At 47.0% G+C, this 13,630-nt stretch overlaps 2 protein-coding genes across 2 annotated transcripts in view; both read right to left on the bottom strand.

The window, feature by feature from the left end:
* Positions 1-1,619: 1,619 nt before the first annotated feature.
* LOC105909812 (glutathione-specific gamma-glutamylcyclotransferase 1-like) lies at positions 1,620-4,242 on the bottom strand. The gene is made up of 3 exons (XM_012838477.2): positions 3,641-4,242; positions 3,366-3,401; positions 1,620-2,711 (listed from the first exon to the last, which is right to left on the bottom strand). Exons 1-3 carry the CDS (start codon positions 3,809-3,811, stop codon positions 2,328-2,330), a joined length of 591 nt encoding a protein of 196 aa, XP_012693931.1. The 5' UTR covers positions 3,812-4,242; the 3' UTR covers positions 1,620-2,327.
* A 2,146-nt stretch (positions 4,243-6,388) lies between these two features.
* dll4 (delta-like 4 (Drosophila)) overlaps positions 6,389-13,630 on the bottom strand; it is a 7,689-nt gene continuing 447 nt past the window's right edge. The window contains exons 1-11 of the mRNA XM_012838473.2: positions 13,603-13,630; positions 13,254-13,514; positions 12,785-12,842; positions 11,795-12,058; positions 10,970-11,030; positions 10,755-10,885; positions 9,927-10,093; positions 9,364-9,583; positions 8,287-9,001; positions 7,661-7,769; positions 6,389-7,509 (exon numbers count right to left, since the gene is read on the bottom strand). The exon at positions 13,603-13,630 is cut by the window's right edge and continues 447 nt beyond it. Of these exons, the coding sequence (XP_012693927.1) occupies positions 7,504-7,509; positions 7,661-7,769; positions 8,287-9,001; positions 9,364-9,583; positions 9,927-10,093; positions 10,755-10,885; positions 10,970-11,030; positions 11,795-12,058; positions 12,785-12,842; positions 13,254-13,514; positions 13,603-13,630 (2,020 nt within the window). The 3' untranslated portion in view covers positions 6,389-7,503. The remainder of the gene's footprint in view (positions 7,510-7,660; positions 7,770-8,286; positions 9,002-9,363; positions 9,584-9,926; positions 10,094-10,754; positions 10,886-10,969; positions 11,031-11,794; positions 12,059-12,784; positions 12,843-13,253; positions 13,515-13,602) is intronic.

Raw genomic sequence — 13,630 nt, 5'->3', positions numbered from 1 at the left:
GTGTGTGTGTGTGTGTGTGTGTGTGTGTGTGTGTGTGTGTGTGTGTGTGTCCGGGCCCTCTGCTTTTAGCGTCTCTTCTGAGGCTTTCACTACGCAGTGCCTAATTGGCGAATGTCAGTGATTTATTGGATGGGTTTTAATGCACCAATAACCCAGTAATAATCCCCAGCCGTGCATAATGGGGGGAAAGCGACAGAACGTGGAGTCGTTTAGTCTCTCTGTTTACTTGTTGTGGAGTCGTTTAGTCTCTCTGTTTACTTGTTGTGCAGAACAAGTTTATGTTCCGCTCCAGTGCGTGCCAAAGGTCTCAGAAATCAACACACGCTGCGTCTCCTGCGGCCTGACCACCTTTCCTTAAGCCTGTGGGTGTGTGTGTATGTGTGTGTGTGTCTGTATGTGTGTGTGTGTGTGTGTCTGTATGTGTGTGTGTGTGTGTGTGTGTGTGTGTACTGGCTGCCTCTGCCTGAGTGAACAGCTTCTCCTGCCTGTTTTCTTCTCTCGCCCCCGTCACCTTTCACCCACTCCGATGCTGTTTTCTAGGAATCTGGGCCGGTATGCCTGTCTGTGGAGTCTGTGGAGAACACACATGTGCACGCTCAAGAGGGGGCGGGGATCACTCCAGGCCTGTGTGTGTGTGTACGTGTACATGGCACATGTTCACCAAACGTGATTAGAATTCACACACAGTTCTCCCCTCCCCTCTCCCCTCCTCTCCTCTCCTCTCGTATCTACACTGGGGCCTCCTCTATGTGCTGACTGTGAGAATATGAGGTGCGATACACACACACACACACACACACACACACACACACAACTCAGCTGCTGCAAACCTGCGATAGAGACCTGGCTCGAATAGCATACTGTTTAACAGGCAGCAGGGTAGACCCACTCTCAAGGCTGAATCAAACCTGTTTGTATCTTTACAGGCCTACACCACAATACAAATGTTCTTAGAAGAAAAAAATCATACATTGACCATGAAGCCTACATTGATTGTGATGTATACTTAAATGAATATTTCAAAAGCTTTCTAAAAAGTGCATTTTTAATTTTTCAATTGTTTACACGAGGAGAGGTCCTGCCTGACAGATGAGACTGTTGTAACATGACATGTCAAGGCTGGGCGCCATGGCTACAGGCCTCTGTTATGCAACCCTAGCGTCTCTTTTGGGCCGGCCCATTAGGCAAGCGGCAGGGTTCAAGGAACAGCGTGATCTCCTCGGGCAGCGCGCACAAAAGGTGGCAGTAAACCGATAGCCCTCCTGCTAGCAACACACACAGATACTCGTGCAAGTGTGTGTCAGGTCTTCACGCAACTCCAGACTGGAAAAAAAAAACCCAGCTGTACCTCACGAGGCTGTTTTGTTTGGGCTCCTCAGCAGTTTATCTCTATCCCCGCATGCACGTGATAGTTTCCCAGTGGTAATATGACACCATAGGGGTCCGGGTTAGGGAGGCTGTTGCATGTAGATTCTTGAGGGGCGTGACAGAAAAGGCTCTGTGCTATGCAACCCTGATTGGGCTAACTGGTCAATAATGCTCTCGTCTCAGAGAGAAGCCAGGGCTTTGTTATTTTCATACTTAGTTAACCTGATCTGCAAGTGTGGAATAAAAATGAAAACGTTACTTAATTATTTATATTTTTACAAACATTTTGTCCTTTTACAACAAAGGCATACCATACATGGCGGATCCAAGAAAACAGACATTCTGTCAGCAAGCGCTTCTACCCTCAGTGCAGAGTAGGGCAGACATTAGGGTGGGCAGGCACACAGACTGGTCCCTTCTTTAAGACCTGAACACAATGCTCATTATTAGTCCAGCTACTGCTGATCATGCCTTGATACTGTCACTGACGCCGTTACATCCAGAGCATTCTGTTGTTAAAGAGATTCCACAGGTCTGGTTAGACCTGGTGTTTACCGCGCTGGACTCCTGGAGATGCAAACACAAGCAGGCCGATAACATCAGCCTCCAGTACACCTCATTAGCACATGATTTGAGACATTTACAAATTCCCTTATTAAAACAAAATAAAAATGTCACGCACACATTCGGTCTCTCGCACAGAGTCTGTGGTCTCTCACATCTTAAGATCCATGAGATTCAGAGAATGGACTTTAGTCACACACACACACATACACACACACACACACACATGGCAAACATATAGTCTGTGTTGTGGAGTGTCTGTTTAGCCTCCTGATCTATAGCGTCCTCTTTCACCGCTGAAGCCTCTCTCTCGCTCTCCCCCACAGATTTCTGATCGCAACAACCAAGTACCGCGACACGACCGGGACACGGCGTGCAGTTTTAGAGCACCAGTGTCACGTAGCGTGTGTTTGGCACCGCCCAAGGGCTAAGGCGGCTGCCTCGATGGAGAAGAGGTGGTCATCCTCCACCTCTGGGCAGCACAGCCTCATGAACTCCGTCAGCCGCAGGAGGTACTCGATGTTGTGCCCAGTCTGCCCCCTGCAGGCGGCGATCTGGGCGGCGATGTCGCCGGGGCTGGCCGGCCCGAGGTAGATGGGGTTATCCGCGGTGGCGATGTAGACCAGAGCGAATAGAGAGGCCTCGTTCTCCTCCTGGGGGTTAAACTCCACCATCTTGGTGAGGTACCCCCCCAGCACCACCTCTCTGATGTTCAGGTACTTGAGCGATTCCTCCACTTGCGAGCCAGCGACCTCATAGGCCACACCCCACGTGCACGCCTGTTGGGCAGAGGCAGGGATGTTTAAAGGACACTTTTAACCTGACCTGAAAATGATTATTTCTACACTTTCTGTAGTTGAAGTTTCAGTCTCTGTATCTTGAATCTTTACAGTTTTCTCTACAGTTATTGAGGTTAACAAACAGATTAATCTCTGAAGGGATTCTATCCATGTAGTCAGACATCTATTAGAATACCATGAGCTTGCATGCTTCATAGGATTACATTGTATAGCCATTTTGCAGTTGCCAGTTATAGCGTTCTAACGCAATACTAGAACAATTTCGATCGTTTTTTGCACCTAGTAAATATTTGGACCCCAAAAGATGGGAGAATGAGGCCTAGGTTAAATCCCGAAGTGTTCCTTTGACTATCTGACGTTTCTTATTTTCAAAGGGAAAAATAAATAATGTTTGGCTCAGATAGTAGCAGGCTCGGAGAGAGTGTGCTAGCATTAGGGTAATTCCAAAACATTATGCCCCTTGATCTACACAACTACTTCCATGCAGATGCACAGGTTAATCTTTGTGCTGAACACAAGACCTCCGGCGAACTTGACATCCTAGACTGACAATAATAATAGCAATGCAATTAAGAGATTTACATTAGTCGATGTATATAGCTATACAACAGGCGGGACAGAACATTTACTTACGTCATGATCCTCCACCAATGTCACCACTCGTCCAGGCTACAGAGAAAACCGAAAAACCAACCCATAAAACCTCTTGCGTCTTAAGTCAGTTTATATCTAACTGATCCATTTTCACAATGTGTCCATTGAAATAAAATGCTTCTGCAGGAATAATCACCCGTAGGTCTGTAGTGTACAAACATTGTGCAATGGTTTTGATTACTCTAAGCACTATTAACTGAAACATGTACAGAAATTGAGTAGGTTAACAGTAACCAGACGTAGTGTTAACCCACCATGTTTTCGTCGCCTCTATGAAAGTTATCCCCGTGCCAAAAACGTCTCTTAAAGCCCCGAATATAACCAACTTTGCGTCTTTTGTACTTGAAGTCCGGTTTCCACACCAAAGAGCCGTAGCCGAATATCCACAGACTGGTCATCTCTGGCATCAAGTCCTCAGGCCTCATTGTGTTCTAATGGCTGATGAAGGCTCGAGCTTGCCTAGTAACTTGGCGTATGTTTCTTGGTAGTCTGCGGTCAGGGAATATCAGTCAGCGTGCACAGCCTCCACCAATGACGGAGCCTTTAAATCACGGCGTGGTCCCTTGGAGGTTTGAACATACCTGCCAGTTGGTCACGGTTTGCAGTTTACTGTAACTCCTGCAATGTCTGTGATTCCTTTCTCTGTTCACGTTGCACGGCGGGAATTTCGAGTATCCTAGCTATTTGCGTCTTGTTGGTCCACAATTTAAAGAAAACGCACCATGAGAATATAAGTTTAGATGACTGTTTCAACTAAAAGTTACTATTTATAGCGTCTTGTGTCTGTTCTCTCACAAGCTCTGTAGAACTTCAGCTTGGTATTCAGACACGTGTATTTGTTGTCATACCAGACCGTTGTTGGCCAATGATATCAAAGAGGAGGGTATCGTAAACATTACCTATCCAATCACAGTCTTGTTCTAAAGATAGGCGTCAGGACAGAGTGATCCATCCAACTCCCGCATGGCTTGTTTTTGCTGTTGTGCCTGGCGGGGACACCGGGTAGTTATTGCGCACATGGCAGTTATGATGTAGTTTTCGCCCCTGGAAAGGATCACGTTATTCAAATGGGAGACAGCTCACCGCGGTTGCAGCGTGATTCTCTGGAACAGGCGAAGGCACCGCCCTTTTTAGATCCCATATCGCTGTTTGCCCTCTGGAGTTAATGTAGAACTCAGTGACGTGAGTGCCACGCACTCTTCAAATGCACATGTCAGTAAGGTGTTTTTGAGAGTTGACTGGGGGGGAAAAAACAAAGTGCATTTTTCAAAGCAAAGGGGAACCATGCACGCTGTATAGGGTTATACCCAGTCATTGAATGTATGCACGACACCCCTGATCAGGATAAGCTATTAATAGAACGGTTTGGTTTGTAGCCTATCCTCTGGTACAGGCCGTTAAGGCTCTTAACAGGTCTAAGACACGACAGTCCCTTACACTCTGACTGGTAATTACTCTGTGCGTTAGTCCTCAGTATCTCATGCGTGTAATAACCACATGAGCGTATCTGCGTAAATAAGCTCCATTATCTTTTAAATTCAAGACTTAAAACGTTTGCAAAGTCAGAGACAGTGATTTATTTGTTGCCGCGTCCAAGAAGACTTAACGCAATCGTCGTAACTTAGGTGACTACCTCGAATGTTTTGCCTGTCTTGGGAAAATATTTCTAAAAAGAGAATTTGCTTAGGCCCCAGCACATGGATTGTGTAGCGCCCCCATGTGCTAATTGGCGTAATTACAAGCCCACTCGACAAGGGCGAGGCCTGGGATATTTGCCACGGTACTGTAGAAGGGAAAGCGGTAATTCTTGGAAGTACAGAAGTCCTTCTAAAAAAATCAACCTGTTCCGCCTGATACTGTGTATCCGTAACCACGATGGTGCAGGGGGCAGGAAAATAGGACATTTTCACTGATGTATTGGAATTGTGCTAGTTAAATAGTTTTCTTCTGTTCGTAAAACGCAACAAAACGTATTTTCATGTAACTTACCCTATTTCAATAAATATAAGATGGCTTGCAGAGGAAAAATATTTGAATGTCGCAAACTCCCTTGTAGATTAATCAGACTTCCCTTACAATTGTGTTCTAAAGCGTATCCTGAGTCTCCGATGTTTCCCTCTGTGCTGCCTAAACAATTGCAGCCCTAATCATGGCGAATCGGCATCTGTGCAACGCAGATTAAGGCGGTTATGGGGAGTCTGACAGTATTGACACATTCTTGTTGTAGTATTATTCGTTTGTGATTATTTGTGAGAATTTCCTCTCACAGCTGCCTCACACACACACACACACACACGGCACAGGAGATGCGTGAGAAACTGTTGGCTGTCCTTGTGGAAGCGGGAAATGATGTCACAGAGTCGCAAACAGGATGCTGTTGTTACAAAACAATGAAGAAAAACAAGCGTGGAGTCCTGCGCTGAATGAGAGGAACAAATGGGGTTAACGGATGATGGGAAGCAAACAGCTCTTTCTTTGCAGCTCTGATGTTGCCTGTTTGGTGATGTTTTTCTCTCTCTCTCTCTCTCTCTCTCTCTCTCTCTCACACTCTCTCTCTCCTTGTCTCTGTTTTCCTTCTCTCCTCCCTCCCTCCCTCTTTTTTCTTTCAGTTTTGGTCAATGGAAAACGCTTCAACCTGTTCCAGTGCACCCTGCTAAGAAACGACACTCTGTTAAATGATTCGAGTTTCAACTTGAGGTCATGGGGATTGATTTTTTTGCACATTTTTTAATGAATATATCACCTCACAGTCCTCACATTGATGTAACAGTGCTGTCCTCAGACTGATTGTGGGCAACCGTACTTCACACTGCGTAGTCACACAACCCCGGTTGCCAGGTATCACACATCATGTCCGCAGCTGGACGAATAAGGCTGAGGTGATTCCACCACCCACACTAGCTGACAGACTCATGGCAGTTATCTCATATCTAGACAAATGTTTATATATCTAGCTGTTGCACTTTGTACTCCATTGTTAAGGAAACCAACAAACGACAGTGTACCAGATTTGTTTTCATTGTTTTGAATAAACAGTAACAACAACAACAACAAAAATAAATTTAACTTTTCTTGATGGTCAACAGTCACACAATACAGAATGTACAGGTTTCATAAATATACAGTATATACAAAATAAATTTAGAAAACATAAAAAGATCAGTGCTTCTTAAGATTTAAATAACTAGTGAAATACTAATCTTTAAAATAACTTCAATTGTTCTGCAATTTCAACTCATTTTTTTAGGCTTCCTTGGTATGATAGTCACTTCTTGGTCATTGTCCCCATGGGCATTGGTTTGCATACGGTGTGATAAACATGACCCTCTTTTGGACACCTCAGTACTGCAGCCCATTGCATCTGTGTTCCTGGTAGCAGGGGTGGGTGTGGCAGTGTTCAAGGGTCTCAAAAGAGCAGGGCACTAATTAAGGTCTCCATGGAAACCACGTTTAAGGCTCTGTGATTATGCATATAAACTTTGTTTTACAAAACATCCGACATCAGCAAAAGGTACTCAGTACTAATTTTTTACAAACGCTGATTTTAAGAAAGTCAAAGACTGCCTACAAAGTGGACTGTCTCCAATATTATTCTATACGGGTATGAATGTTTCTCGTAAAATGTCCTCTTTTTTTCTCTTGCATAGCACTCAGTTACGGTTGGGAAATGGAAGAAGACAGGGGGGTCTTTCAGGGCAGGCAGCTACGATCTTGATTATGGGATTGCCATATTACTAAAATAAAAAAAAAAGAACTTTGAATGGAAGTAATTAAATATTATTTGTCCATGATTACAAACATATAGATCAGTCTTGTATGTCTCCTGGAGGGTGGGGGGGCTTTTGAAATGTCCATCGCGCACGTGCTCGAGTGAGAGCAGGGACAGCAGACGAAGCCATCAGTCTTTAGCTACAGCGTCGGCATTCTGATTATTTCCACGCCTCCAGTCAGTTCTGACGTGTTTACATTCAGACATAGTCCTATTGCATTCGCCTGTACACAGGCCCTCTCCAGTCATCAAGTTTCCAAGAGCAGCAAGTCACACTTAAATAAAAAAAAAAACCCCATCTATATGTAAACAGTCCAGAAGATAGTCCTTCTTGATAATCTTGATATTTTATACCTGTGAGGAGAGCAGAGAGCACATGATATTACACATAAGGAAGAGCAGGGTTTCTAAATATTGACAATGACAACTTCTTTTGAAAAAGGGCACATGGCACCCGCCCCCCCCCCCCCCTAAAAAAAAAAAAAAAGCTGAAGGTGATGCTTACCTCCGTTGCGATGACGCACTCGTTTCTCTCCTCAGTAATGACGAACACAGACTGGTACATGGAATCTCTTGAAGAGCATATTGTTGATATTCTACATTCCGGCTTTTCTCTGCAAACCAACACAAACGCAACAGTCGTTAGAATGGCGAGCCAAAGCCACAGCTCGGAGCACCGCCCCCGGCAGCAGAGGCACATGGGGGAAACCAAAGCATGTCTCAACAAATGCGGCCCACAGCTTTGTCCTCTTTTCACCCAGACACAAAAAAACAAAGACTATGGAGGAGTCTGGGCACAAAGGCTCTGCCTAGTGCTAAACACAAATGGGGAGAGTTCTGAGAGAAGCCATGCAAGTGTTTGTTCTGAAGCGGGGGGGGGGGGGGGGGGGGGTGTGTGGGTTTCATCTGTAACCAGATCAAAAATATTCAAGCTGCCTCGTTCCCTCAGGATCTCACTCATTAAGTCAGCAAACTAATTAGGGTGCTTAACACCTGTCTCTACTCTAGTCATCTGGTTTCTCGTGACGCCTTCATCTGGACTGGAAGAGTGCCAGGGTGCAAATACATGAATGCTGTCACAGTCACAGCGCGAGTCAGGCTCTGTGAGAGAAGCCATATCTGTTGCCTTACCTATATATTCTGCCCAGTGGCTTTTTCTCTTCTAAAGATTTTTCGTTGTGGTGGTGTTTGTCCTCTCTCGACCGCTCTTCCTTGTAGTCCATTTCGGACTTGTAGTCCTTGTGGTAGTTGATGTGTTTGTAGTTCAACTTTTCCCTGGGACAGTCCACTTCCAGGTCCACCTTCTTGTTGTTGTTTTTCAGCTGCATGGCCGAGATGAGGTTGTCCTTCTGGAGGTCCGACAGATTGTTCTTGGTGCCGGTGGAGTCCAGGTGCTCGCGGGCCTTCTGCTTGTGGATGTAGCGCAGCCCGACGAACACCATGCAGAGGAGCACCATGATGGCCACCAGGCCCACGCCCAGCAGCACGGCGGCCCAGGGCGTGTGGTCGTAGGGGCCCGCCGCGCTCGGCGTGGTGGTGATGGGCGCGTACAGCTCGCACTGCGGCCCGCCGAAGGGGTGCGGGCACACGCACCCCATCCCCTTCATGCAGGTTCCTCCGTTCTGGCAGGGTCGGGCGCTGCACGCGTCGGTGAGGCGCTCGCAGTTGCGGCCCTGGAACCCGGGCGGGCACATGCAGATGTAGCCGTTGATGCTGTCCTTGCAGGTGCTGCCCATGGAGCAGGGGTTGTTGGCGCAGTCGTTGATGTTGATCTCGCAGTGCAGGCCGCTGAAGCCTGACCGACAGCTACACCTTCTCACGCTCCCGTCGAAAACACACAGCCCGCCTGAGAGAAACAGGAGATGGTCATTAGCCACATGGTTTGATAACCCCCACGACCCCTTGCTCTGAAAGACACATGCTCTTAGTCATGTGAGTGTGCATGCGTCCGTCTGTCTGTCTGTTTGTCTGTTTTTCTTCAACCATGAACTAATGGCATGAGTTTACCATTGACTGATGCCAAAAAGCTCCAGCAACACACATGATCACCCCCAATATCTTTAGTGTTTTCGGCACACATGGTTGTGTTGGTCTGTGTGGTGTTTTCGGCACACAGTCACCATGGTTGTGTTGGTCTGTGTGGTGTTTGAGCACACTGTCACCATGGTTGTGTTGGTCTGTGTGGTGTTTGAGCACACTGTCACCTACCGTTGGCACAGCGCAGTGATGTGCATTTGTCCACCCGCTTCTCACAGTTGAGGCCCGTGAAGCCCGCCGGGCACTCGCACACGTAGCTTCTGCCGTTGTCCTTGTCGTGGCAGCGCCCGTTGCGGAAACACGGCGAATCCGCGCACGTCAGCACCCGGGTCTCACACTGGTTGCCCTCGTACCCTTGTGGGCATTCGCACCTGTACCCGCTCTCATGGTCCTGTGTGCCGAGAGGGAGGGAGAGAGAGAGAGAGGGAGAAAGAGAGAGAAAGGTTCTCAGTGTTTTTACTTGGACGTCTCTGGACACAGTCCAAGAAATTCCCCCTACTGTTGTGTTTATCTCTGCTGCTTATCCTGCTTACACGCACACATCCTCCCGCTGCGCTCCGCACACATTCATTTACAAGCTCTATCAATGTGGGCCGACAGGCGGGCCAAAAGGGCTGCCCTGTGTGCCCCGCGCTGGCAGCGCTGGCGAGAGCAGCCCTGTGAGAAAGGAAGCGGGCCGGGGCCGGGACCGGGGGGGAGCGGCGCCGGAGCGCTGGGAAAAAGCCGAGCCTCACCGTGCACAGGCCTCCGCTCAGGCAGGGGTGGCTGTCGCACTCCTTCACCTCGCGCTCGCAGTTGACGCCGGTGAAGCCGGGGTGGCAGGTGCACGTGTAGCTGCCCTGGCCCGTGTTCATGCACGTCCCGTTCCGGCAGGGTTTGTGGTGGGTGCAGTAGTTCAGATCTGGCCAGGGAAAAGGTCACAAAAACAACTCATGTTTACGCCCGCTCACAGTCTTGAGGGCTGTCAGCGGCCAGGGGAGCAGCGTGCGGGAGCTCAGCTCACACCCTGACCCCTGGCGAATGACACTCACAACTGACAGAAGACTAGAGAAACAGCCAAAGACGCATGCTTATTTAACATTTTAAAAAGGAAGAATCTCTTATCCTAAAACTTCCATATAAGAAGATGAAAAATCCCTCAAGTTCATGGAAACCATGCAACTGTGCTCTTTTAATACTTGTTCTTCTAGTAATGGACTAAGGTAACAATATCCGCATCCTGAGTCATTAGGCTTATCATAACACAAAGTGCTGTAAAACACCATTATTAACAACCTTATTGGCTTTTACCCGGCCACCCATGCACTCAGAGAGCCGTAGTTCGCGCTACACTGTGGAGCTGACCATAGTCCTGAAAAGTCCTATTGTTGCAGCTTGAGTGCTTATATTTGTTTTTCTATCGTTTTGGTGTACCCGGCTAGACAACACGGCTAGCTCTAAATGGATGACTTGAATGCCTCCCTGCCATTCAGAGGGCGATTTATCTCCCTGACTTCTGCCTGCAGCAGACAATAGGGAAAGCGGGAGTGGCTCGCGGTGTCATTCTGGGATGTGGCGCTTACCTTGATCACAAAGGAGCCCGCCCCAGCCCTCGTGGCAGGTGCACTGCCACGGTTGCTGACAGGTGCCGTGCTTGCAGGAAGGGTGTCTCTTACACTCGGTACAGAAGATGCCCTGCCAGCCCTCCCGGCAGCTACAAAAGCAAACAAAGACCTTTAGTTATTATGAAAACAAACACCGGTTACACCTGTACTTGGGTCGCGAGCGTTGTACTTACTCACACTCTCCGGGTTTCGAGCAGTTTCCATTTTCCTTGCTGCATCCTTCAAGGCAGATTGCTGAAACACAAAAGTAAAAAAAAAAAACAGACGTTTACTTGTTTTCTATTATTTAAACCTACAATGTGCTTAAATTAAATAAATATCTGGGTTGCTTTGTTTTAAATAGCCATTTTAAGATTTTACAGCAAGAATTTGTGACTGCTTTTGGTCTTGCACCATAATATGGGGTTCAAACCACGGACAAACCGTCGTTTCTCTAATGTGCCTAGTTTTCAAGCACTGCCTTAATTTGCCTCTCCTATTTTGTGTTTCTAGGTTGTATGTGACATTGATTTCACATGGTTACAAGCCTAGTGTTTAACGGCTGGTTAGATCCGAGCAGATGCTTGCTCTTAAGAGCGGACAGCTGCCCCATTGTTGCTGGTGGGCTGTTCGGACCGTGTTTGCAGCTGCCGCGCTCCGCTTCAACAATAGAGACCGCAATTTAGTGGCGCGTGGCGGATGATAATGCCGCGATTAACCCGGCGCGTGCTGCTCTCCTAGGAGAGCGCGGGTCGGATTAAGCCCTCTGTGAACTGGCGCGCGCTGGGGAGGGAGAGAGAGCGAGAGTGCCCCTCGGAGGACCACCTCATGATTGCAAAAAATTGTACTGCCTCGATTTTTACTAACAATAACGACGAGAAACACAGTGAGCATTTGTAGTGCAACCATGATGAAGGGGAATCAGATGAATCTGTTCCTTATACACACATTCTATGAAGACAATGAAGCAAACTCATGTTATTTGAGGCCAATCACATATGGCTTCTCCTGTTGCTTACGTTCTTCGCAGTATTTTCCATTCCAGCCAGGGAGACAGGAAAATTGCCCGTCACGGTCGCAGGTGTAGTGGCCAAAACGGTCGTCCCTGGGAGTGCATTTTTGGGAACAACTGTCGCCGTAGTAATTTTCATTGCAGATGAACCGGTAAGAATACCTTAGCTCCGTCTGCTTCCACGTCAGAAAATCCCGAGACCACTCGGCACCTACTTCCAACTTTCTCTGGGTGGAAAAAGTGCTAATCAATAACTCAGGGTGCGATGTATCTGTACAGAGAAAGAAAGAAACACACACAAGGTCATTTAACTATAGCAATACTGAAACACACATCTGAAAAGGATGCTCTGAAATTGAACGCTAATGTGGTACTTACAGCTAGACTTTTTAACCTGAAATTAATTGTATTGGTGGGAAATTGGGCGTAAAATGGGAAGGCTTCCTTTAAATCACTTATTAAGACGGATTCGTTTATGTTTTAAAGTGATTCTAGAGCGCAGTGTACCGCTATTTAAATTTCCTCTTCCTTTGTGTGAGCAAAACATGTTCGACCCTATCACCCCCCTCTCCAAAGGTCGGAACAGAAAAAGGTGTAAAGTACAGGAAAAGGCCGTCAGTAGGTTTTGGCTAGGGGTAGATATTCTCACCAAAGACTTGCTCACTTTCCCACGCCAAAAATAAACCAGAGGAAGCGCGATTGTGTGGAGCGAGAGGATGAAATAAGTGCCTTGTTGCACGTAATTCCAACAATGGATGTGAGCGGGTGCGGTGAGGGGGGTGCGCTTGGGGGGAGGGGGGGGGGGGCAAGACTCCCACCATACATAAAAAACAACAACAAAAACTCAACCGTGGAAAATTTTAATGGCAACGTGATCTTGTTCAAAATGCTATAAACTGTAACATAAAAGTGTCTTAACACATTTGTCAAATTATGCACAATAACAAAATGAGTTGTCTCCCCCTGGCGGAGGCGTAAAACATTGATCTGTACTCACCTAATGGTAATTCCTGTGTCGGAGCATACCAGGCTTCGATGATTAAAGAGAAGGATCCCTAAAGATAAAAGCGGCCATGCAATCGATTAGATACTTAACACAAATAGTCAGAAGCTCATCGTAGAATTGCCAACACAGTTTACAATACAAATAACAGAATGTCGAGTTTAATACTGCTGATAAGTAAGTGTGTATATATACCATTAGACTGTAACAAAACTTTTGTAAGACAGTTATGTAAAAAAAAGATGTAGTCTTCAAATGAATAACATGCAGGCTACTACAACAGAGTTCATGAAACAGCTGAGCGGTGCGGTAGGCTACCAGTGGCCAAATTGAGATAAGCAGGTGTTTCACCCTATCAGGCTACCTGGCAGCAGAGAGCACCAGAGGTGGCACATTACCTACACGCTTAGTTTAAAGTTTAAAATGAATTAGCTTTAAGTAATTACAATCATTCCAGTCTTACCGGCCATCTAAAGTCGATCGGTAATCGAATTGGTTTATTGACCCCGCCGTTCTTCGTGACGCTGAACGACTTGGCCCCTAACACCGGCGTGATATCGCTGCCGAAGACGCATTCACCGGGGGTCACCACCATTTGGTAGTTCTTCAGGCACACTCGGAAAAAGGTCCGACAATCCGGACCACACGGCAAACCATTGGCCAGCAAACTGTAATCGTTCTTAAACTCATGAAGATCAAGCTCGAATACACCGGATCCATAAGCCTGTGGGAGCGCAACAAACACATCAGTCAAACTCTGTCGTGAACGCATCATCACTGATGCAAGACATCGGGGAAAGTAATGGGCTTACCTGAGTCGTTATCATTATGCTAAGTACA

This window comes from Clupea harengus, chromosome 14 (genome assembly GCF_900700415.2).
Source record: "Clupea harengus chromosome 14, Ch_v2.0.2, whole genome shotgun sequence".
NCBI classification, from domain to species: domain Eukaryota; kingdom Metazoa; phylum Chordata; class Actinopteri; order Clupeiformes; family Clupeidae; genus Clupea; species Clupea harengus.
Note: the sequence above shows the minus strand (reverse complement) of the source record. Positions and strands in the feature narration are given on the sequence as shown.

Bases quoted from the DNA above. Each gene is read 5' to 3' on its own strand.
- LOC105909812 (XM_012838477.2), bottom strand. From the start codon at position 3,811: ATGAGGCCTGAGGACTTGATGCCAGAGATGACCAGTCTGTGGATATTC. The intron at 3,402-3,640 runs GTGGGTTAACAC...TTTTCTCTGTAG, and splicing joins ATAGAGGCGACGAAAACATG to CCTGGACGAGTGGTGACATT. The intron at 2,712-3,365 runs GTAAGTAAATGT...TCTGCCCAACAG, and splicing joins CATTGGTGGAGGATCATGAC to GCGTGCACGTGGGGTGTGGC.